We start from the raw sequence: 24,436 nt of genomic DNA on the forward strand, positions 1-24,436 counted from the left end.
GAATGCTTCCCAGATCATAGAGCTGTCCTATGAGTAGAGTACCTTTAGCCATGTGTTTCTCTATTAGAGTTATTTCTTCTACCATCACATGGTCAGCCATTTTTCCTGCTTGTTCACGGGCAGAATGCTTGCTACTTACAGGCCTTCTCATTCCTGCTTCAAATCCAATCTCTGCATTTTGTTGCATTGAGTTTTGTTTTTGTTTTTATTCTTTCATCCTTTTCTTTTTAAAATTGTTTTTTTCTTTCTTTAGTCTCCTTTCCCTGCTGTTTTGCTGTTTCACCTATGCAACTCAGTGTTCTTCTGAGAAGCTCGGATTTTTTTTTTAACCTTTTGCCAGTAAGTGGGAGGGTTCTAGTCCTTCTAATAGTGGATGAAGCCATCATGTAGTATCTGGCATGAGCCCCAAGTCTTAGTCTTCTCAGTCATTGTTGACAGTTTATTCTGTGCTTTAATTTGCCTCATCTCCATTTGTTTATTTAAAAGTATTTGGGGGCCCTTGCTGTGTACCAGGTGCTATTCTCAGCACTAAGAATGCAGACATGAACATAGTAGACATTGCCTCTGCCCTCATGAAGTTTGGCAAAGAGGACACATATTAAATAATTAGGCTGGGCACAGTGACTCATGCCTCTAATCCCAGCACTTTGGGAGGCTAAGGTGGGAGGATCACTTGAGCCTGGAAGTTTGAGACCAGCTTGGGCAATACAATGAGACCTCATCTCTATAAAAACATTTAAAAAATAGGCCAAGCATGGTGATGTGTGCCTGTAGTCTCAGCTACTAGGGAGGGTGAGGTGGAAGGATGGCTTGAATGAGGTGGGGGGGGAGGGGAGGGAGGAAGGAAAGTAGGAAGGAAGGAAGGAAGGGAAGGAGGGAGGGAGGAAGGAAGGGAAAGAAAGGGAAAAAAGAAGGAGGGAGGGAGGGAGGGAGGGAGAAAGGGAGGGGTGGAGGGAGGGAAAAAGGAAGGAAGGAAGAAAATAAAGAAGTATGCAAATAGGCTGGGCACTGTGGCTTATGCCTATAATCCCAGCACTTTGGGAGGTTGGGGTGGGCAGATCACTTGAGCCCAGGAGTTTGAAACCAGCATAAGCAACATGGCAAAACCCTATCTCTACCAAAAAAAAAATTAGTTGGACTTGATGACACATGCCTATAATTCCAGCTACTCAGGAGGCAGAAGTGGGAACATCACCTGAGCCCGGGAGATAGAGGCTGCAGTGAGCTGAGATGTACTCCAGCCTGGGTAACAGAATGAGACCCTGTCTCAAAAAAAAAAAAAAAAAAAAAATTATACAAACAATTGGGGTTGTGATATGTGGAAGAAAGGAGAAAATATAATTTGCAGTGACAAAATCTAATAGGAGACCTAGTCTGAGAGGTCAGGGAAGGTTTCCCTAAGGAAGTGATTACAAACATATAATAAACCCTGAATAAATACTTATTAAATTAATGTAAAAATGAAATTATGTTTGAGATAAGACCTGAGATATTGTCAAGAATTAGCCTGTAATACCAGCACTTTGGGAGGCTGAGGGAGGAGGATCATTTGAGCTCAGGAGTTTGAGGTTACAGTGAGCTGATCATGCCACTGCACTCCAGCCTGGACAACAGAGCAAGACCCTGACACAAACACACACAGACACACACACACACCAGATAAAGTTTAGTGAGCAAAAAGGAGCAGTGTCTAGACCAAGAAAGCAGCATTTGTGAAGAACACCGAGCTTGGTTCTTTGAGTGAAGCACACTCAAATGGGTTTTGGATTTTTTTTCTTTTCTTTTCTTTTTTTTTTTTTTTTTGAGACGAAGTCGTGCTCTGTCACCCAGGCTGAAGTATAGTTGCACAATCTCAGCTCACTGCAACCTCTGCCTCCCAGGATCAAGTGATTCTCCTGCCTCAGCCTCCTGAGTAGCTGGGATTACAGGTGCATGCCACCATGCCTGGCTAACTTTTGTATTTTTATTCAAGACAGGGTTTCATCATGTTGGCCAGGCTGCTCTTGAACTCGACTTCAGGTGGTCCACCGGCCTCAGTCTCCCAAAGTGCTAAGATTATAGGCATGAGCCATAATGCCTGGCCTAGAATACTATGTTTCAGAGGTACAGAAATCACTTAGTCAAGACTATAAGATGCCCCTCCAGAATACAACAAGTGAATAGGTAGAGTTGTCTTCTGCTTAAGTGCTACAAATGACTTAAAGTTTACTACTTTTTCAAGCTTCTTCATTCTGGTTTTTTATTTTTATTTTTATTTTTATTTTTATTTTTATTTTTGAGACGGAGTTTCGCTCTTGTTACCCAGGCTGGAGTGCAATGGCGCTATCTCGGCTCACCGCAACCTCCACCTCCTGAGTTCAGGCAATTCTCCTGCCTCAGCCTCCTGAATAGCTGGGATACAGGCACGTGCCACCATGCCCAGCTAATTTTTTGTATTTTTAGTAGAGACGGGGTTTCACCATGTTGACCAGGATGGTGTCGATCTCTTGACTTCGTGATCCACCTGCCTCGGCCTCCCAAAGTGCTGGGATTACCGGCTTGAGCCACCACACCCAGCCCTATTTTGTTTTTTAACTACTCTGGCTGTGTACAAATTCTTTCTTCTATGAGTGAAAATGTCTTTTCCATTACTTCACTTCTTAGCCTTGTTCTCTTTCTTAGAACTGCATAGAATAAGCCCAATTTTGTCATTTTAGAAGTGGTTAATAGAAGAACCTTTGCTTAAAATCTAAGGTGCTCTGGCCGGGCGCGGTGGCTCAAGCCTGTAATCCCAGCACTTTGGGAGGCCGAGGCGGGTGGATCACAAGGTCAAGAGATCGAGACCATCTTGGTCAACAAGGTGAAACCCCGTCTCTACTAAAAATACAAAAAAATTAGCTGGGCATGGTGGTGCGTGCCTGTAATCCCAGCTACTCAGGAGGCTGAGGCAGGAGAATTGCCTGAACCCAGGAGGCGGAGGTTGCGGTGAGCCGAGATCGCGCCATTGCACTCCAGCCTGGGTAACAAGAGCGAAACTCCGTCTCAAAAAAAAAAAAAAAAACTAAGGTGCTCTAATAAAACTAGAGATCAGATTATGAATTAGAAAGTGGGACTATTTAAAAAACCCATTAGGGTAAGCACAGTAGAAAGAGATAGGGATTTATCTTCTATGCCATATCAACTAATAAATAGCATAAAATTAACTGTACTCAGAACTAGAGCCTGTTTCTTTCCTTTGATCCACAAATGGAGCCCTTAATATGTGAATGGCATTTCATTACAAATTCTGGGGGAATAAGTAAAAGAAAAAGAATATTTGAGTTGTAAGATCTTGCTCTCTTAGAGCATATGATTTCTTTTGAGAGAAAAGATTTGTATGATTATGTAGATATAATAGGTGAGCACATGCCAAATGACCAGTATGCCAAGGGAGAGCTGAAGGAGTTCCAATAAAGAGATTATGGTGGGCCGGGAAGGAGTATATCCTCTACTAAGAAATACCTAGCCACATACAGTGCCTCATGCCTATAATCCCAGCACTTTGGGAGGCCGAGGCAGGAGGACAGCTTGAGCCCAGGAGTTCAAGACCAGGTTCAAGATGAGGTCTCACTCTGTCACCCAAGCTAGAGTGCAGGGGTACCATCTCAGCCCACTGCAACCTCTACCTCCTGGGTTCAAGCAATTCTCCTGCCTCAACTTCCCAAGTAGCTGGGACTACAGGCTTGCACCAACATGCCCAGCTAATGTTGTATTTTTATTAGAGACAAGTTTCACCATGTTGGCCAGTCTGGTCTCAAACTCCTGACCTCAGGTGATCCACCCACCTCAGCCTCCCAAAGTGTTGGGATTACAAGAGTGAGCCACTGCGCCCTGCCTCTGCACGAAAACAGTTGTTTAAACTAGCCCGGCGTGGTGGCGCACACCTGTAGCCTCAGCTACTCAAGAGGCTGAGGATCTTGTGAGCCTAGAGGTCAAGGCTATTGTGAGCCATGATTGTGCCACTACGCTCCAGTCTGGGCAACAGAGCAAGTCCCCATCTCAAAAAATAAATAATTAAAAATATATGCCTTACTCACTGAGTTTCTCTTTAGAATGGGATAGACCAGACTTTATTCATAATTTGTATTCTTCTTCCCTTCCATTTCTCTTTCTGCCATCACCCCTGGCAATTATTAGGCCTTAATGAGCCATCAAACAGTATTTACTGAATAGAATTGGCTTGTCTCCCATACTCTGTTAATGATGTTTAAGATGTTACATTTTATAGTAATCTTTTTTCTTATTCTACTTTGCTTTCTGAATTTTTTAAGTGAATATGAATTTTTTTCTTTTTCTTTTTCACCAAATACTCAGACTTCAAGGAGAGAATATGTATTTTTAAGCTAAAATGCACATACAAAGATCTTCACACCTATTGTGGGAAAATATGTGAAAGCCACTTTTTTTAAAGATATGTGAAAAAAAAAATCCTGTTCACTCTTTTGAAGTGGGTTCTGTTAGGATCTTTGCCAATGTACATTTAATGTCCGGCAGCTTCTTCTGAATGGCTATCTTGGGCCAACCTTAGAGATTAAAATAAGTGGATTATGTGGCATGATGACAGTAATGAGCTATTGATTTAGCAGCAAAGCTTTGCTTATAGTTTCTTATTTTTGTCTGCCTGATTTCCTTCAAGAACTGCTTTATCCTGTTTCTTTCCTCTTCCAGCGGAACGGAAGCCCCCCCTTTTCAATATGAATGCAATGAGTGCCTTATATCACATTGCCCAGAATGACTCCCCAACGTTACAGTCTAATGAATGGTAAGACTCTGCTATCATTTTAAATCTCTAGGAAAGTCACCATATGTACTTGGCATTTTTATTAAATTACATTTTAAATATCTGACCTAGAAAGCATTTCGTTCCTTCACTGTATGTTGCTGTGACACTGATGCCTCACAAGCATCCGATGTCCGCACATGCCCACACGTAGAGATTTATTTATTTCTGCCTTCACCGTGGCTTCCACTGTGTTCTTAATGTGTCTAGTCACTGAAATCCTGCAGGGAACATGCCCTGCTCCCCTCCTAACAAGTCTACTTTCCCAAGTCCTGATGGTCTTGTATTAAATCATCTCAGCTGACATCACTTTTCTGCAGAGATAAGGGGCCCTCTATGACATCATTATTTTTCCAGTTATCTTTTTTTTTAACTATATGTGTACTTAAATGTGTTGAGATAGAACATACGCTATCTATTCAGAAACATTGTTCCTTGCTGAAAATTATGATACTTTTATAACTATTTGGGCCACAAGAGTTATCTTAAAAGGGGTAATATCAAAGAAGAGTAGGTAAAATGGAACTTGTAAGATAGGAAGTATTTTTATTCAGGAAGCTTATTCTTGGGTTATCCATCCGTCGTGCTTCAAATTTAACTACTTCATTTTGGATTGTGGGTAGTAGAAGAGTTAACAATTGGTAATTAAGAATATAGAGTTGAGACTATGTGAATTGTTGTCTTTGGAGAGAAAAATGTATATAAAACTTTTTTTGAGATGGAGTTTTGCTCTTGTTGCCCAGTCTGGAGTGCAATGGTGCAATCTTGGCTCACCACAACCTCCGCCTCCTGGGTTCAAGCGTTTCTCCTGCCTCAGCCTCCTGAGTAGCTGGAATTACAGGCATACCACCACGCCCAGCTAATTTTGTATTTTTAGTAGAGATGGGGTTTCCCCATGTTGGTCAGGCTGGTCTCAAACTCCTGACCTCAGGTGATCCGCCTGCCTCGGCTTCCCAAAGTGCTGGGATTACAGGTGTGAGCCCCCTGCTCCCAGCCATATAAAACTATTTTATATAAACATAGTATTTTTGTTTTCTGTTATATATTATGATTTGACCTTACTTATATATTAACATGTTTTTATATGTTGATTAACTTGAAACTGTGTCTTCAGTCATCCAAAAGAATTAATTTTAGATATCATAACTTGAAAATGGTCCAGTTCTCCTGATATTCCAAAGTGTTTTATTTTTTAAAATCTCCTAAAATGCAAAATTTTCCCTTTAATGAAAATTGTTTTAAGTAATCAATGTGCTCTACAGACCCTGAGTTTATTTTCTTTTGTGTATTTGCACACACAGGACAGACTCCTTTAGGAGATTTGTTGATTACTGCTTGCAGAAAATACCTCAGGAAAGGCCAACATCAGCAGAACTATTAAGGGTAATTTTTCAAGTTTATATTTGAGGAGGGGGATTTAAAGTCATGTTATAGTGGAATATAGTAAATCATTCCTGTGGCAGCTCATCATGACAAAGTAGTTTAGAATGTGCTGCCTTGTCATTTATCCAGAGATAAGTAGCTAGGCATAGAAATAGCAAGATTATTGCAATGTATGTGCTATGCATTCCCTGTGGATAGCTTTGGCCCTATCTTTTCCATTTTTCCCCTCCCTCCCTGTTCCTTTTTTGCCTTATGACAAATATTTCTCCTCCTTACTCAAGTCATCATTGTGATGTTCTTGGGCCTAACATCTGCATAAACATTAATCCAGTGGTCTCAGGACAGAGCTGGCCAGTGGTTCAAACATCAGCTCTGGGATTTTCAGTTAGGTTGTTGCCAAATCCTTGGGCAGTGAAGGTATATGATAACTATATAGAATAGACATCTACATAGTATTATGACATGTTAGTGATAAGAGTATCATGTTAACCACATTTCTTTGATTTAACTATCACATTTCTGAGCATCTCTTTTCATGTAATATTTTACTGTAGACTTTATACATAGGCAGTGTGTTGCATCGATATCAGTGTAGTATGTAGAAATCTTTTACAGTGGAAGTGTTTTCTTATTTGGCACACGATGGTCCAGATTTCTTTAATCCTTTTTTGCATGTATGCTTTTCAACCCTTTTTGTTTCTTCCTTCTCTAGAATGGCTGGCTTTTGTTGTGGAGCAGTTTTGTTTGCTTGTTTGTTTTTTTTTTCTTTTCCTTTTAAATTTGTAGCAGTACTTAGTGTCCAACAGAAAACACTCCATCTGCTCAACAGTATCTCGACTGCAAAGCTTCTCTTACTGTTGGTGGATAGATAATGACATAGCCCAGTCATTACCACCGTGGCAACAGTGACTTGTTTGCTTGTTTTTAAGAAAAACTCAGAAGAGTTGTATTGCCTCAATTTGTAAAGCTTAAAAATGTCTGCCTTTATAATTGAAGAACTCCTTGACTAGGTGACAAGTTAAGTTTTTTCTTTCCTGTGAGCAGTAGGCCACAGGAGGATGGTAAGAAGAGAAGCAACAGGACAAAGGGCTTCATCTTGTTCGCCTTTGTTGTGGAGCCCTTACATGTTTTAAACATGAACTACTTTGTATACTTTAACAACGATTTCATGTTTCCTTAGGGGGAAATGGCAATCAGAACAAAACACTAGAAACACAGAATATCTTTATTACTTTGAAGTAGACCAAGATCTTAAAAACAAACAAAAAACAAGGACATAAAAATTACTACCATAAAAGGGGAAAAAATGTGGAGCTGGGTATGATGGCTCATGCCTAAAATCTCAGGATCTCAGGAGGCTGAGGCAAGAGGATCTCATGTGCCCAGCATTTTGAGGTTATAGTGAGGCATGACTGTGTCACTGCACTCCAGCCTGGGCAACAGAGTGAAAACGCCATCTGTTTAAACAAAAAATGGAAATAAGTGAATAAATTTGGGCTTTGTTAAAGTTAAGGGTTATAGACAACAAAAAAATGTAAAAAGCAAATGGGTAAAGGTAAAGAAAGAAATGGAAGAGAAAAAACATAACAGTTTAAAAAATCATAAGCAATGAACATATAGTAAACCAACCCATTTAGGATGTTTCCAATGGTGAATAAGCTTAACTAAATAAAGTAGAGTTAAGTGTAAAAAATAAAAGTTCTAAAGATGAGTATAAAGAAAATGACACATTTGGAAGACCTAGGAGATCTAATATATGCCAACCTATTATTCCTGAAAAAGAAGACAAAACACATGGAGAGAAGATATTTAAAGATAGCCCTGAAGAAAACTTTTCTGGAAATAAGTGTCTGGATCTTTCTTTTATTTGATTTGGTCTTTATTTAATGGACCAAATCAAATGGGTCAGCTATTTATTGAACAAACATTTGCTAATTGTCTACTGGATGTCAAGCACTATTCTAAGCACAAGAATACAGTAGTACACAGTAAAAAACATAGTCCCTGCCTTTGTGAAACTTACAAGAAGTAGTAAGAAAATAAATAAATAGGCTGGATGCAGTGGTTCAGGCCTATAATCCCAGCACTTTGGGAGGCTGAGGCAAGTGGATCACAAGGTCAGGAGTTCGAGACCATCTTGGCCAACATGGTGAAACCCTGTCTCTACTAAAAATACAAAAATTAGCCAGGCATGGTGGCAGATGCCTGTAATCTCAGCTAGTCTCGAGGCTGAGACAGGAGAATCTCTTGAACCTGGGAGGTGGAGGTTGCAATGAGCCAAGATCACGGCACTGCACTCCAGCCTAGGTGACAGAGCGAGACTCCATCTCACAAAAAAAAGAAAGAAAGAAAGAAATATATGTTATAGTGCCAGTTGATGTTATGTATTGTGCAGAAAAATAAATTAGACAAGCATCAAGATTGACAGGTGCTGCTGTTTTTTTAGGTAAGGAGAAGGCCATTCAAGGTGACGTTTAAGCAGATTCCTGAAGAGTGGGGGCCATGAAACTGATCTTTTTTGATCAATAAGTCATATCCCTGGTGAAGTCCCTGAAAGATTCATACAAACAGATTGAAAAGTTTGTTTTGGGGTGGAAAAAACAGCTGGCTCCAGAACTACCTCTTCAGGAGCAGTCAAAGACAGAAAACAATAGAGCAATGTTTGCCTCGTTCTCAGGGAAAGAAAACATAAGCCAAGAATTGTGAGCCAGCCAAGGTGTTCTTAAATTATAAAGGCAGCTGAGATCTTCAAGCCCCACAGATTTAGGCAATGCAGCCTTTCGGAGCTTTCCTTTTAAAAATTGCTCAGTAACAGAATCCAGCCAATCTAGAGATGAAGCAAAAAGAAGAAAAAGAGGGAGAAAGGCAGGCAGGAAGAATGAATGAGGGACTGGAGAAACTAGTAAAAGGGCTGGAGGTAAACACTGAATTTAAAGAGCCCCCCCAAAAAAATATTTATTTATTTTGCATGGCTAAAGAAGCTGTATGTTCTTCATTTGGAATAGGTCATACAAATTTCCAAAAGGCAAAATATGGTAGAAGGTAGAACATGAGGCCGAGCATGGTGCCTCATACCTGTAATCCCAGCACTTTGGGAGGCCAAGGCAGGCAGATCACTTGAGCCTAGCTGTTCAAGACCAGCCTGGACAACATGATGAAACCCCCATCTCTACAAAAAAATACAAAAGTTAGTGAGGTGCAGTGGCATGTGCCTGTAGTCCCAGCTACTTGAGAGGCTGAGGCAGGAGAATTGCTTGAGCCTGGGAGGCAGAGGTTGCAGTGAGCTGAGATCCTGCCATTGCACTCAAGCCTGGGTGACTGGGGTGAAACTTTGGTCTTAAAAAAAAAAAAAAGAAGATCCGGGCTCAGTGGCTCACGCCTGTAATCCAGCGTGGCCAACATGGGGAAACCCCATTTCTCATTTCTAAAAATACAAATATTAGTCAGCTGTGGTGGTTCACACCTGTAGTCCCAGCTACTCGGGAGGCTGAGCAGGAGAATTGCTTGAACCTGGGAGGTTGCAGTGCGCCAAGATCATCATCCTGCACTCCAGCCTGTGCAACAGAGAGAGACTTCATCTCAAAAAATAAGAAGAGGCCAGGCACGGTGGCTCACGCCTATAATCCCAGCACTTTGGGAGGCCGAGGTGGATCACAAGGTCCAGAGATCGAGACCATCCTGGTCAACATGGTGAAACCCCATCTCTACTAAAAATACAAAAAATTAGCTGGGCATGGTGGCGTGTGCCTGTAATCCCAGCTACTCAGGAGGCTGAGGCAGGAGAATTGCCTGAACCCAGGAGGCGGAGGTTGCGGTGAGCTGAGATCTCACCATTGCACTCCAGCCTGGGTAACAAAAGCAAAACTCCTTCTCAAAAAAAGAAAAGAAGAAGAGAAGGTAGAACATAAAAAATAAATCTCCTTTCCATTCCAGGCACCTCACTAGCAACCACTGCACCTATTTTGTGCCTCTCCTTCTAGAGATATTTTATGCATATAAAAGTAAATATCGTTTTCATTTTTGCACAAATGGCAGCAAACCGTAGAATCCATTCCATCCTGATTTTTCTTTTTACTTTACAGTGTGCTTAGGATATTGCTTTGTATTACTACATGCAAAGCTACCTCATTCTTTTTAATGGCTCCATAATATTCTCAGATGGACCATAATTTGTTTAATCAATCCATTTAGGATGTTTCCAGTCTTTTGCTATTACACACTGTGCTGCAGTGAATATCCTTGTGTATATGTCATTTTGTACCTGTATAAAAATATCTAAAGAATAAATTCCTAGAAGTGGAATTGCTCATCAATGTGGATTTTAAGTTGAGATATATATTGCCCATTTGTCCTTCAAAACAGTTGTACCAATTTATAGTCCCACTATGAATATATGAAGACTGATACTTTTTGAACTTTGTTAGTCAAATCAGTGAAAACTTTTCTCACTATAGTTTTAATTCGTATTTCTCATTATGGGAGGTGTTGAACATCTTTCTCATATGTTAAAAAGCCATTTCTATTTCCTTTTTAATATATAGTAGATCTTGGATTTTATTTTTTCCTATTTCTATTTTGACATTCTTTATGCTAGTAGGAAGAGTTACGCAAAAATTTGTTATAAGGAATAAGGTAAAAAATCTACCCTTTCCCACCCCCAGTTAAGCTATCTAGTTACTCCCAAGTATTTTTCAATAATCCATCTTCTCCACACAGTTTTGCGCTGACATTAAAACATTGCTTTTACATTTAATCCATTTAAATAAACAACTGAAGTGAAATTATCAAAATGGTTAAAGGACAGTTGTAAATGTTATAAACATTTGCAATGTAAAAATAATGTAATTAGAAAAATCTAGGAACAGGAAAAGCATATGCATACTAATTTCCTTATCTTTCAGAGTAGATAGTTAATAATATTGCTTAAATATATAGACAAAAGAACTAAAGTAACTTCAGTCTTGTAAAGACTTTAACAATTTTTTTTTAGCTTTAGAGGATCTTTTAGAAACAGATAACTCGTTTGGTGAAGAAATTACAACTAAAATTAAGCATTTGTTTTATTTTTATTTTTCTGTGTGTGACAGAGTCTCACTTTGTTTCCCAGGCTGGAGTGCAGTGGCGTGATCTCGGCTCACTGCAACCTCTGCCTCCCAGGTTCAAGCAATTCTCTTGCCTCAGCCTCCTGACCAGCTGGGATTATAGGCACACGCCATCATGTCTGACTAGTTTTTCCATTTTTAGTAGACACAGAGTTTTACCCTGTTGGCCAGACTGGTCTCAAACTTCTGAGCTGAAGTAATCCACCCGCTGGACATCCCAAAGTGCTGGGATTACAGGCATGAGCCGTCACGCCCAGCCTATGCAATCGTTTTAATTCAGTCTCTTCTAATTTTGTTAAATTCAAGTATGCCTTAATTCAATTGATTATACTTAAAATTAGCTTGTATAATAAGATTCCTATGTAAAATGATTTCTAGATATTCATTGTTCTGAGAGAAAGAGACACTAAGAGAGAGGCATGTCTAAAATGATATTCTGTAACTTAACAATATTTATGTATTTATTTTAAGATGGTAGAATTTGGGGTGATTTTCTTTTTTTATGCATTTTTCTGTGTTGCTTGAATGTTGAAAGCAAATGTATTTTTGAGAACAACAAAATTGTTCTTTTAAAAGAGTCTGAGGACATTCCAGTTGTAAGGGTTTGGAGAACAGTGGGCTTTGAAAAATGACAAGGGGATGGAATTGCAGGCAGAGAGAACATGGAGATGTGAAGGCAAAGGTATTCTTGGGTTTAGAATTACCTAGAATGTACTATTGCATAGGAAGGAGGAGTAGCAATGACCAGATTTAATCCTAGACATACAGGCAGGAACCTGGCTGTAAAAAGCTACACTTTATCTAAGAGACAGTGAGACATTAACATGTTGAGTGTATCTGTTTGTAAAAGGCTTAAACAGGTAAGAGTTTATCTCATGTAACAGGAAGTCTAGGACATTATAAAAGGAGGTGGAGTAAGCAGTACAAAGCTCTAAGCAGCTCAACAATGTCGTCATCGACTCAAGCTCTTTTTTTTGTTTTTGAGATGGAGTCTCTCTCTGTTGCCAGGCTGGAGTGCAATGGCATGATCTCGGCTTACTGCAACCTCCGCTGGGTTCAAGCAATTCTCTGCCTCAGCCTCCCGAGGAGCTGGGATTACAGTCGCCCACCACCACGCCTGGCTAATTTTTTTGTATTGTTAGTAGAGATGGGGTTTCACCATCTTCGCCAGGCTGGTCTTGAACTCCTGACCTTGTGATCCACTCATCTTAGCCTCCCAACGTGCTGGAATTGCAGGCCTGAGCCTCCATGCCCAGTCCCCAACCCAAGCTCTTTCTTTCTGCTTCACCATCCTTAGCATGTCTTTGTCATAAAATGGCTGCCACATTGCCAAGACTCATTTATTCCAGCCAGGAAGAAGAAGGGGAAAGAACAGAGGGTAAAACACCTTCTCCTCCTGTGTCTTGCCTTTTTATTCTGGAAAATAAAGCCTTTCTCAAGAACTTCTGCCTACTTCTCATTGGCAAAACTTAGTCACTTTGTGATCTGTAACCACAAAGAAGGTTTGGGTTCAATTCCTTTACTCTCGACAGTACTTAAAGTAGGCCGAGCACGGTGGCTCACACCTGTAATCCCAGCACTTTGGGAGGCGGAGGCAGGCAGATCACAAGGTCAGGAGATCAAGACTAGCCTGACCAACATAGTGAAACCCCATCTCTACTAAAAATACGAAAATTAACCAGGAATGGTGGTGCGTGCCTGTAGTCCAAGCTACCGGGGAGGCTGAGGCAGGAGAATAGCTTGAACCCAGGTGGTGGAGGTTGCAGTGAGCCAAGATTGCATCACTACACTCTAGCTTTGGCAACAGAGACCTAATAAAAGAAAAAAAGAAAGTTGGGGCTGAAAGTGGTGGCTCATGCCTGTAATCCCAGCACTTTGGGAGGCCAAGGTTGGGCGTTCAAGACCAGCCTGGCCAACATAGTGAAACCCCGTCTCTACTAAAAATACAAAAAGTAGCCAGGTGTGGTGGCACACGCCTGTAATCCCAGCTACTGGGAAGGCTGAGATTGCACCTACTGGGGAGGCTGAGGTTGACACTTGAACCTAGGAGGCAGAGGTTGTAGCAAGCCAAGATTGCACCACTGCATTCCAGCCTAGGTGATAGGGTGAGACTCCATCTCAAAAAAAAAAAAAAAAAAAATTTTAGGTTGGAATGAGGGATTAGTGGCATGTAGTATCTGTCGCAGTGAATGATGAATGACATGATCATACCTGTATTTTAGAAAGATAATTATGGTAGTAGGACACAAGAAAATAACTACTACCACCACCACCGCCACCACCCCACCCCTGCAGAAAAAAATTTTAAAGCCTGAGTTGTAGCCGTAGCTCTTCCATTAATTAGCTGTTGAAATCACGTGACTTCTCAGGGCCTAAGTTTCCTCACTTTGAAAAAGAAAAAAAAAAAATTTTTTTTTTTGAGTCTTTCTGTGTCGCCCAGGCTGGAGTGCAGTAGCCTGATCTTGGCTCACTGCAACACCCGCCTCCCAGGCTCAAGTGATTCTCATGCCTCAGCCTCCCAAGTACCTGGAACTACTGGCAGGCATTACCACACCTGGCTAATTTTGGTATTTTTATTTTTATTTAGTTATTTAGTTATTTTAAAAAAAACAGAGTCTCATTCTGTCACCTAGGCTGGAGTGCAGTGGCGCAATCTCAGCTCACTGCTGCCTCCACCTCCCAAGTTCAAACACTTGTCCTGCCTCAGCCTCCTAAGTAGCTGGGACTACAGTCATGCGACAACACGCCCTGCGAATTTTTGTTTGTTTGTTTGTTTGTTTGTTTGTTTGTTTGAGACGGAGTTTCGCTCTTGTTACCCAGGCTGGAGTGCAATGGCGCTATCTCGGCTCACTGCAACCTCCACCTCCTGGGTTCAGGCAATTCTCCTGCCTCAGCCTCCTGAGTAGCTGGGATTACAGGCACACGCCACCATGCCCAGCTAATTTTTTGTATTTTTAGTAGAGACGGGGTTTCACCATGTTGACCAGGATGGTCTCCATCTCTTGATCTTGTGATCCACCCGCCTCGGCCTCCGAAACTGCTGGGATTACAGGCTTGAGCCACCGCGCCCGGCCGAATTTTTGTATTTTTAGTAGAGACGGAGTTTCACCATGTTGGCCAGGCTGGTCTTGAACTCCTGGCCTCAAATGATTCACCTACCTTGGCCTCGCCAAATGCTGGGATTACAGGTGTGAGCCACTGCACCCAGCCCCTAATTTTGTTTTTTTTGTTTTGTTTTGTTTTGTTTTGTTTTGTTTTGAGATGGAGTTTCGCTCTTGTTACCCAGGCTGGAGTGCAATGGCGTGATCTCGGCTCACCGCAACCTCTGTCTCCTGGCCTCAGGCAATTCTCCTGCCTCAGCCTCCTAAGTAGCTGGGATTACAGGCATGCGCCACCACGCCCAGCTAGTTTTTTGTATTTTTAGTAGAGACGGGGTTTCACCATGTTGACCAGGATGGTCTCGATCTCTCGACCTCGTGATCCACCGGCCTCGGCCTCCCAAAGTGCTGGGATTACAGGCTTGAGCCACCGTGCCCGGCTAATTTTGGTATTTTTAATAGAGACGGGGTTTCAACATGTTGGCCAGGCAGCTCTTGAATTCCTAGACTCAGGTGATCTGTCCGAGTTGGCCTCCAAAAGTGCTGGGATTACAGGCATGAGCCACCATGCTCAGCCTTGAAACAGAAAATTTTCTTAGAGGCATTCCCATTTTAAAATTCTGTGATGTTAAGTCATAGCTTTAAGTTTACCAAAAACCGATTAGCTCTTGTATAGTTGTAAGCACTAGGGGAAGAAAATTATGTACTTTCTTCCTTTCTTTCTCATCCTTGACATGTGCAGGCTACACTTGCTTCTGGGAATGGTGCTTTTTATTCAGAAAGGACTCTTTGCCTAGGAAGAGGTATTTTATAAAAGCCATAGCAAAAACCACAGTTCCTCTAATAGCAGAGTCAGAATACAGAACCACAAGACATATAGATTGTTTTCTCACAAGAGCCCTATTATTTTTTTCTCTGCTTAAATTATAAAGAAATTAAATTCATTTCATCAGCTAAGGCCTACTACATTATATCTCATTTTCCCAATGTCTTCAAATTATAATTTTACGTAAGTAAATTTTCCACCTAACTGAACTTTTTCCTTAAAAAAAAAAGTTTCCTCCTTTCACTTTTTTTTCCCCCTTTCTGTCACCCATGCTGGAGTGCTGCGGCACAGTCTCAGCTCACTGCACCCTCAGCCTCCCAGGTTCAAGTGATTCTCCTGCTTCAGCCTCCCAAGTAGCTAGGCTTACAGGCATGCACCACAATGCCCAGCTAATTTTTTGTATTTTTAGTAGAAATGGGGTTTCACCATGTTGGCCAGGCTGGTCTCGAACTTCTGACCTCAATGATCTGCCTGCCTTGGCCTACCAAAGGGCTGGGATTATAGGCGTGAGCCTAATGTCACTTATAGGCCCAGCCTAATGTCACTTCCTGAGGGCTCAGAGACACTGTTTTATGAACTCTTATTATATAAAAGGGGCTATGTATAAGGGGCAAAATAGCCCACAAACCTCTGTTTTATTATAATTTGTTTGTTTGGTTGACAGGTCTCTTAGTTATGAAATTTCTCTCTTTCTCTACTCTCAGGCTGTCAGAGAACTTTCAAGAGATACTTCCTTTTACAATGGGCGGTAACCCTACCTCTCCCAGTTCTCACCCCTTTACGTCTCCACTCTTATTCTCTCTCTAACCTGCTATGGGCTGAGAAACCAAGAAACCAGATTATGTAACAATCATTAATAATCTTGAAAGTGAGAGATGTTTATATCGAGAATTTATGGACTTTAGGGCAGTTATTTTCACTCTCCTCAGAGACCTTTTTTCTTACTGGGAAAATGGAGTTGCCAGAATTTTGACCTCTGGATGAATTAAAAAGCTGGCATATTTTCAGGCGAATACTATATGACCACAGAAATAGAAAACAAAATATTCACAAGTCTGTTTCTCAAGGAATAGTGTGTATGGGGGTGAGGCAAGTTATAATAAGATTGAGGCAAGTTATAATAAGAACAGACTAAAGTGTGGTGCAGTGGCTCACGTCTGTAATCCCAGCACTTTGGGAGGCTGAGGTAGGTGGATCACTTGAGGTCAGGAGTTTAAGACCAGCCTGGGCAATGTGGTGAAACCTCGTCTCTACTAAAAATACAAAAAGTAGCCAGGCATGGTAGTGCATGCCTGAAATCGCAGCTACTCAGGAGGCTGAGTCAGGAGAATCACTTGAACTCAGGAGGCAGAGGTTGCAGTGAGCCGAGATCACTCCACGGCACTCCAGCCTAGGTGACACAGCAAGACTCCATCTCAAAAAAAAAAAAAAAAAAAAATTGACTATACTCTGCCTTGCTTTTGTTTATTATATAGTTTCAGATTTAAAATGCACAAGCCTACCTGCTGCTTCTTAAAGTTCTAGTGATTTTGTATTACTTCTATGATAAGTAAACCTCAAGAATTCTCATATGAAAAGATACTCAGCATTCACTAATCATTAGGGAAATAGAAATCAAAACCACAATGAGTTATCACCTCCCACCTGTTAGAATGGCTATTATCAAAAAAGGTCAGAGATAAGTGGCAAGGGTATAGAGAAAAGGGAATCCTTATACACTGTTGGTGGAAATGTAGATTGGTGTTGCCATTGTGGAAAACAATATGGAGTTTCTTCAGAAACCTAAAAAAATATATATTATTAGTTCCCATAATCCCACTGCTGGTTATATACCTGAAGAAAATGAAGTCAGCACCTCATAAAAATACTGTGCCCCTATGTTTATCACAGCATTAATCACAACAGCCAAAATAAGGAAACAGCCTACGTGTTCATCAGTGGATGAAAGGATAAAAGAAATTATGGTATATGTGATATATATACTTAAGACTGAAGAATATGTGTATTTAAGACTGAATAAGATATATGTTATTTATGTATAATATTTATTACATATATATATAGTCTTAAAAAAGAAAGAGGTCCTGACATTTGCAGCAATACAGGTGAACCCAGAAGACAATATGCTAAGTGAGATAAACTAGACATAGACAGAAAAATAATATACAGTCTCACTTATATGTGGAAACTAAACAAAAGAATAAAACACAAAACAAAAGGTGGTTGAAAGGGATGGGGAATGGAAAGATGAAGGTCAGATGGTACAAAGCTTCAGTTATGTGGGATAAATAAATGTAGAGATCCAGTGTACTGAATGGGGATTATGGTTGGTAATAATGTATTATATCTGGGAAATCTGCTAAGACTAAAGATTTTTGGTACTTTTGCCACCAAAAAGTAACTATGTGAGATAATGGATATGTTAATTTGCTTAACTGTAGAAATCATTTCACTATATATATATATATATATATATATATATATGTATCAAAACATCTTGCCATATACTTTAAATATGTACAATTTTTAAAGAGAATTCTCACATCCATAAAATGGGACTTAAGGAAGAAGAAAAAAAGCATGGTTATCTCTTTTTGAGATTTATAAAATACGGAAGAATACATTACATGAAAATCATATTTTGTTATTTCTGTAAAATCCATAGAACTATTTTATGATTCTCTATTTCCTTTTATATCTGTACCTTGCACCTAAGGATGTTTCTTCATTATCAGTTTATTTTTTTCTCCTCCCTCAATCAGCATGACTTTGTTCGACGAGACCGGCCACTACGTGTCCTCATTGACCTCATACAGAGGACAAAAGATGCTGTTCGTGAGCTAGATAACCTACAGTACCGAAAAATGAAAAAAATACTTTTCCAAGAGACACGAAATGGACCCTTGAATGAGTCACAGGAGGATGAGGAGGTAGGTTCAATTTATTTTAGCAAGCACTTATAGAATGCCCACTATGTGAAAAAGTCCCGGACTGGGCACTGTGAAAAACTTTTGAGGATAAAAAGTAATTGATGCTGTCTGCCTTAAGAGACATGAAGCGTTGTGCACGAGACATTCATAAAATAACACTTATATAAGGCAGAATATGAAAAGTGCTACAGAGGTGTAGCCCCATTGCAGGAGTCCATCATGGGGAGAAAATAAGTCTACTGGTGGGGATTAGTGAAGGTTACATGGAGGACATGATGTGGGTGGTTCCTGACAAATGGGCATAGTAAGATATTCTGGACTCAGAAAGATGTGTGCTTTAGGAAGATTATCCTGGCAACAGAGTGTAATATGGATTTGAATGGGCAACATCCTTGCTAATCGTCCATGCAAACGGTAATAAGGGCAGTGTCAATGCGAATAGGGAAAAAGGGAACACTTTTGAGAAACATTGTAGAGGCAGGTTTGATAATCCATGGCTTCTCATTGATTGACAGTGACAGATGAGGAGGAATTTAAGGTGACTGAACATTTGAGCCTGGGTGGCTAGGAATACGTCAATACCAAGAACAGAGAAAAAGAACCAGGGAGAATAGGTTTAGGATAATTTTAGTTTGGTGCCTTTTGAGTTTAAGGTCCTGGTATTATATATTCTTACCATAGTATACAAATGGAAGTTTTCAATTAGAGAATCCTTGATGACCTTAGTACAAGCAATTTTACAGGACTAGGTAGAATGAATAGTAGATTACTAGGTTTGTATAATTCATGGGAGTTGATAAGGGGGAGACAGCAAAAAAGTAATTATTTTAAGATTCAGAAATTGGGTTAAGAAGGAAAAGTAAGAGAAGGCAGCATGTAGAGAGGTCCATAACTATGAGGCAGGCTTCTTCATCTTTCAATGCAGTAGAGATGGAGCCAGGGCAGAGTCAGAGGCACTGAAGATAGAAGAAAGAGATATAGTTAAAGAAGCAGGATTTCAGAACAGAGACAGAATAGGAACAAGAGTATTAGTGGAAGAATTAGCCTTGAATAAGAGAAAGAACTCTTCTTCCTCTAAAGTGAAATACAAAGGAAGAAAAGAATGAAGAATGAATGCATTTTAGCTTTTTCATAGAAACTAAAATAAACATACAAGTATTTTATCAATAATTCTAAAAACAAAGCTCAGAAAGTTGCATTGAACTATAAAATTTCTTGATTGCATATACAGAAATGATCCCCTTTAATTGGGAAAATAAATCTGTTAAAAATACAATGTATTATCCACCATTTAATGTTACTCAGTAATTTTTTATATTGCCATGGCTAAGTAAGAGTTTATTAAAGTTATATGTGTACAGTATGGTTGTTTGAAAACCAGGTTTATTTGTAGCCAAATTGGTTTAATTATATTATTCAATCTTATATCAAAAGATATCCCACTGTGGTGGATAAATGATATGTTCTGATTATTTTACCACCTTTCAAATAGTAGTCTTTGGGCCAGTAGTGATGAATACCAGTATTATTTAACAGATATATTTATTAAGATTACAGAGATAAGCATGATAGAATTGCTTGAGGGAGGCAGAATTTAATTACCTGTCGAGGACAGTAGAATTAATATCCCTGCTTAGATATGAAGTTACTCAATAATGACTTGCAGAAGGAGCATATTACTTGTCAAATCTCTGAAAACTCTTTCCACTTTACTTTTTCAAGTGACCACTGCTGTATTTGCAGATATCCTAGAGCTCACCTGTTTAGTGGCCAGCAGTCTTCCTCTAGCTCCTTGATGTTCCAGAAGATCAGTTACAAACCTGGCTTGATTTTGCTTACTGAATAGCAATACGATAAGATGATAGTAGTGTATGACAGGGTAAAGCCCTGGGATGGCAGCATTTGGAGCCTTATGACCCTTGTGCAGAACAGCTCCTGGGGAAGGCATAGGAAGCGAATTTGAGATGTCTGAAGATGGTGGGCGAGTAGTGGAGCCAGTACATTTAAAAAGTTCGTCTTTGCAGATTGGCAGAAAAGTAACTTCACACTGCAAAACTGAGTGTGCTTGATACTTTAGTCAATGGATTGGCTCTTTGTCTCCAGTCTCTTTTTCTAAGCTCAGTGCCCCATTTTTATAGGACAGTGAACATGGAACCAACCTGATCAGGGAAATGGACAGCCTGGGCAGCAACCATTCCATTCCAAGCATGTCTGTGAGCACTGGCAGCCAGAGCAGCAGTGTGAACAGCATGCAGGAGGTCATGGACGAGAGCAGCTGTGAACTTGTCATGATGCACGATGATGAAAACACAATAAATTCCAGCTCCTCTGTTGTGCCCAAGAAGGTAGGTTTCATGATACCCTCCACAAAGCTGGGCTTTGTCAATCCTCGTGAATCCAGTTCAAGTCACTTAGCTTCCAGATGTTTCCGTTAACTTTTTGTAACTGCAGAGTGGGACTAGACTCAGCATGTGACCGTTTTCTTATAGTCAAAAAGTAAGAAAGAACTACAGAGGCTACATCTGTGCCTATTTCTTCATCTCTCTCATTACTCTGATGTCCATCATCATCGATAAGTAAGTTGAAGAATTTGATAAATCCTTCTCTAAACCAATAACCTTAATAGTGTAGACCCTCAAGCCTTCCTGAGCATAACATGTTGGTTGTTCCGTTTTAGAAGTATTCTCTTGCCAGGCGAGGTGGCTCATGCCTGTAATCCCAGCACTTTGGGAGGCCAAGGTGGGCAGATCATGAGGTCAGGAGTTCGAGACCAGCCTGACCAACAAGGTGAAACCCCATCTCTACTAAAAATGCAAAAAATAAAATTAGCCAGGCATGGTGGTGCATGCCTGTAATCCCAGCTACTTGGGAGGCTGAGGCAGGAGAATTGTTTGAACCAGGGAAGTGGAAGTTGCAGTGAGCCTATATCACACCACTGCACTCCAGCCCAGGTGGCGAAACTCACTCTCAAAAAAAAAAGTATGTTTCTTAATCTTTATTCCCAGCATACTATTTGTTTTAGAATCTGTTTCTACTCTTTTCTACCATTTCTTGGATTGATTATTTATAGTTCTTCTAACGCTAGCTCTCTACCAGCTTAAATATTTTTTATTTTTTATCATGATGCAGAATGACAAAAGCATCATAATAGGGTCTCCTTCTGTCACCCAGCCTGGAGTGCAGTGGTATGATCATAGTGCATTATAACCTCAAACTCCTGGCTCAAGCCGTTCTCCCCCCTCAGCCTCTCAACTAATTAGGACTACTGGTGTGTGCCACCATACCTGGCTAGTTTTTTAAATACTTTTTAGAGATGGGAGTCTCACTATGTTGAGGCTGGTCTTGAACTCCTGGCCTCAAACAGTACTTTCACCTTGGCTTCCCATACCTGGGGTTACAGGCATTAGCCACCATACCCAACCTTAAATTCTGACTTTTGAATTAATTATTCTGTTTTTTATTTTTGTGTTCTCTTCCAATTAAAGATCCTCATTTCATACAAGGCTATGATGATTCATAAGTGGAAATACATTATGATTAAGTATATGTAAGGAATGTATGTACTTGTTTTAATGAGTGGCAGGATCACATTCTAACTCCAGTAAGAGAGCACATTTAAGAGTTGTTTTCACTTCTGGCTGTTGTACTTTTTTCTTAGGAGAAAAAGGAAAAGAGGATAGGTAGGAAAAAATATATTGGTGCTTGGTCATGAATAGTAGGGGATACATGTTTATTTTCTTGAACCGGTTATTTATTCAACAAATACGTTGGAGGGGCCAGGAAATATGGTAGACCCTGCAGATACAGAGGAAATGAAACAGACATTGTACCTGCATGGCGCTTATTATCTGCAGGGGAGATTAAGCAAGTAAACACAGAAATAACTATATATAATGTGTAATTATGAAACCTGTAGCCAGGTGTGGTGGCTCACACCTGTAATCCCAGCCCTTTGGGAGGCCAAGGCAGGTAGATCACTTGAGGTCAGGAGTTTGAGATCAGCCTGGCCAACATGGCAAAACCCTGTCTCTACTAAAAACACAAAAAATAGCCGGGCATGGTGGCATGCACATGTAATCCCAGCTGCTCAGGTGGCTGAGGCAGGAGAATTGCTTGAACCCAGGAGGTGGAGGTTGCAATGAGCTGAGATCGTGCCATTGCCCTCCATCCAGCCTGAGTGACAGAGCGAGACTCCGTCTCAAAAAAACAAAAAAGAAAGAAACTTGCTTTGGGTATGAGGAGGACTTGCTCTAGCAAGGAATAAGGAAAGCCTACCTGATGGGGTGACATTTAAGTAGAAATTTCAAGAACAAATTGAAGCTAGCCAGCTGGGGTAAGAGAAGGGGATGAGTCAGAAAGCAGCAAGTACAAGAGCACTGAGACAGAGAAATTTGTATGTTCAAGGAAAAGGGGAAGGTCATTGGAGGTATGGCTGGTATGCTATGTGGACAGTGCATCTGGACCAGAGAGACAGCAAAGGACCCAGATTATCAGGAAGCCATGGGAACAATTTGAGGAAAGTAGAGATGTCAGACAGACGAAGAAATCTGCCAAGAGATCAGCATTACCAGCTGGTGTCCTTTCAACAGGGCAAGTGATCATATATTCGAAGAGTAAAAAATATTTTGCTAGGCTGTCTTTTCGGAGGGAGCAATTATGAGTGCTGACAGGTCTGGCACTTTCCTTTCTATTACCCCTGGGACTCTATGGGTAACAAAAGAAGAGTAATTCAGTTGTATACTTGCTCCAGGACCTCTCAGATAGGCACCCAGCATTAGAAGAAAGATACTACTGGCATAACCAACAAGAAAGAAAACCCTGGTCTATAACTCACTGGGATTTTAATTTTATTTTTGGCATGCTGTCATAGACCTACCTTGTGATAATCTGAGTGTTTCAATACATTTCTCTCCCTGATGTGATGACTTAAGAAGAATAGATAAAATGTATATTCTGAAGTAGAAGATAATTGTATTTGATCCACCAAAAATATATAGGTCAGGAAGAATTTAAGTTATATAATATGTTTTTATTTTATTATGAAATATATAGAGGAAACATGATGGAAGAAAATCAAAACACATCTGCAAATAAACTTTGGATGAGTTACCTTTAAAATGTAAGTGAGTTCAAAAAATAGACTATATATGAAAACTTAATGTTAAATATGGTATCTTTTCATGAAATCCATTTAGTTCTTATACCTGAGCTTTAAAATATGTTATCTTTAAAAACAATAGAAATAAAAATTATCCACAAAGTTTATATTGGGTGGTTTACTCAAATTTTAATACTTTTTCACTTGGGAACATAAATAGCATTTTTAACTCTCAATAGAAAATTTTGTATATTAAACTTAGGAATGAGGAAACTAATTTGTAGTTCTATCTGCCTGTTAGTTTTATTTTACTTTGGGCAAGTAACACACCCAATACCTAGAATAGTGCCTGGCACAGCATAGATACTCAGTAAACAACTGTGGAATGAATGAATAGATCAACAAAACAAGGCAGGGAATAAATTAATTACTAGATATTAAATATCATACTCTACTGGTTCATTGAATATAATGGATTAAAAGGTTTCAGTAATCTTAGCTATCTTTACAATTTGAGAAAGCTAAATGAACAGTTAAATGAGTACCTAATACAATAAGAACATGCTTAATAAATACCAAAATATATGAATATGGGTGAAAGAAACTTTTGTCCCTTGATTATTATAATCAAGCAGACATATCTTTCTTTTTTTTAATTTTTTGAGACAGAGTCTCCCTCTGTTGCCCAGGCTGGAGTGCAGTGGCACAGTCTCTGCTCACAGGCAGACATATCTTAAATTAGTCAAATTAATTTGACTAATCAAATAGTCAAAACAGATCTGAAACCGATTACCACTTTAGATTGGAAGTAAGTTTGCTTTTTCAAAGAAGGAACTTAAAAAAATAAAATGAAGTCCATGAGTAGCTAGTGAGAGCATGACTTGCAATTAACAGCTCTCCATCTAGAATAAATATGCCCTGATTTTAGCAGGACGGTTCCACCACAGATCAAGCCCCCAAAATATAAAGTGAGACACTGAAAATTTTCCTTTGACATCAGAATTCCAGGTTATTTTCTCTCCAGTCTTTGCCTCTGCTCTGGTCTTTCCCAGGCCCTGAGGGGATCCTAATCCAACCTTCTTTTTGAGCAAGAATGATTTGATAACGCTAAAAGCATATGCTGACAAAATAAACTTTAGGTATTTATTTTTCCCCCTGGCTAGTGTGTCACATTACTTTTTTCAGGAACAAGAACATCACT

General features: G+C 40.0%; 1 protein-coding gene and 1 non-coding gene across 7 annotated transcripts in view; one reads left to right on the top strand and one right to left on the bottom strand.

The window, feature by feature from the left end:
- TAOK3 (TAO kinase 3) overlaps positions 1–24,436 on the top strand; it is a 210,439-nt gene that overhangs the window by 136,488 nt on the left and 49,515 nt on the right. For all 6 annotated transcript variants that reach the window (XM_039472335.2, XM_010342823.3, XM_074402172.1 and 3 more), the window contains 4 exons: positions 4,687–4,780; positions 6,100–6,181; positions 17,970–18,137; positions 20,276–20,482. In XM_039472335.2, coding sequence (XP_039328269.1) covers positions 4,687–4,780; positions 6,100–6,181; positions 17,970–18,137; positions 20,276–20,482 — 551 coding nt within the window. The remainder of the gene's footprint in view (positions 1–4,686; positions 4,781–6,099; positions 6,182–17,969; positions 18,138–20,275; positions 20,483–24,436) is intronic.
- On the bottom strand, positions 6,960–7,238 carry LOC120365182 (small Cajal body-specific RNA 13). Its single transcript, XR_005580190.2, has one exon.

This window comes from Saimiri boliviensis, chromosome 7, assembly GCF_048565385.1.
Source record: "Saimiri boliviensis isolate mSaiBol1 chromosome 7, mSaiBol1.pri, whole genome shotgun sequence".
NCBI lineage: Eukaryota > Metazoa > Chordata > Mammalia > Primates > Cebidae > Saimiri > Saimiri boliviensis.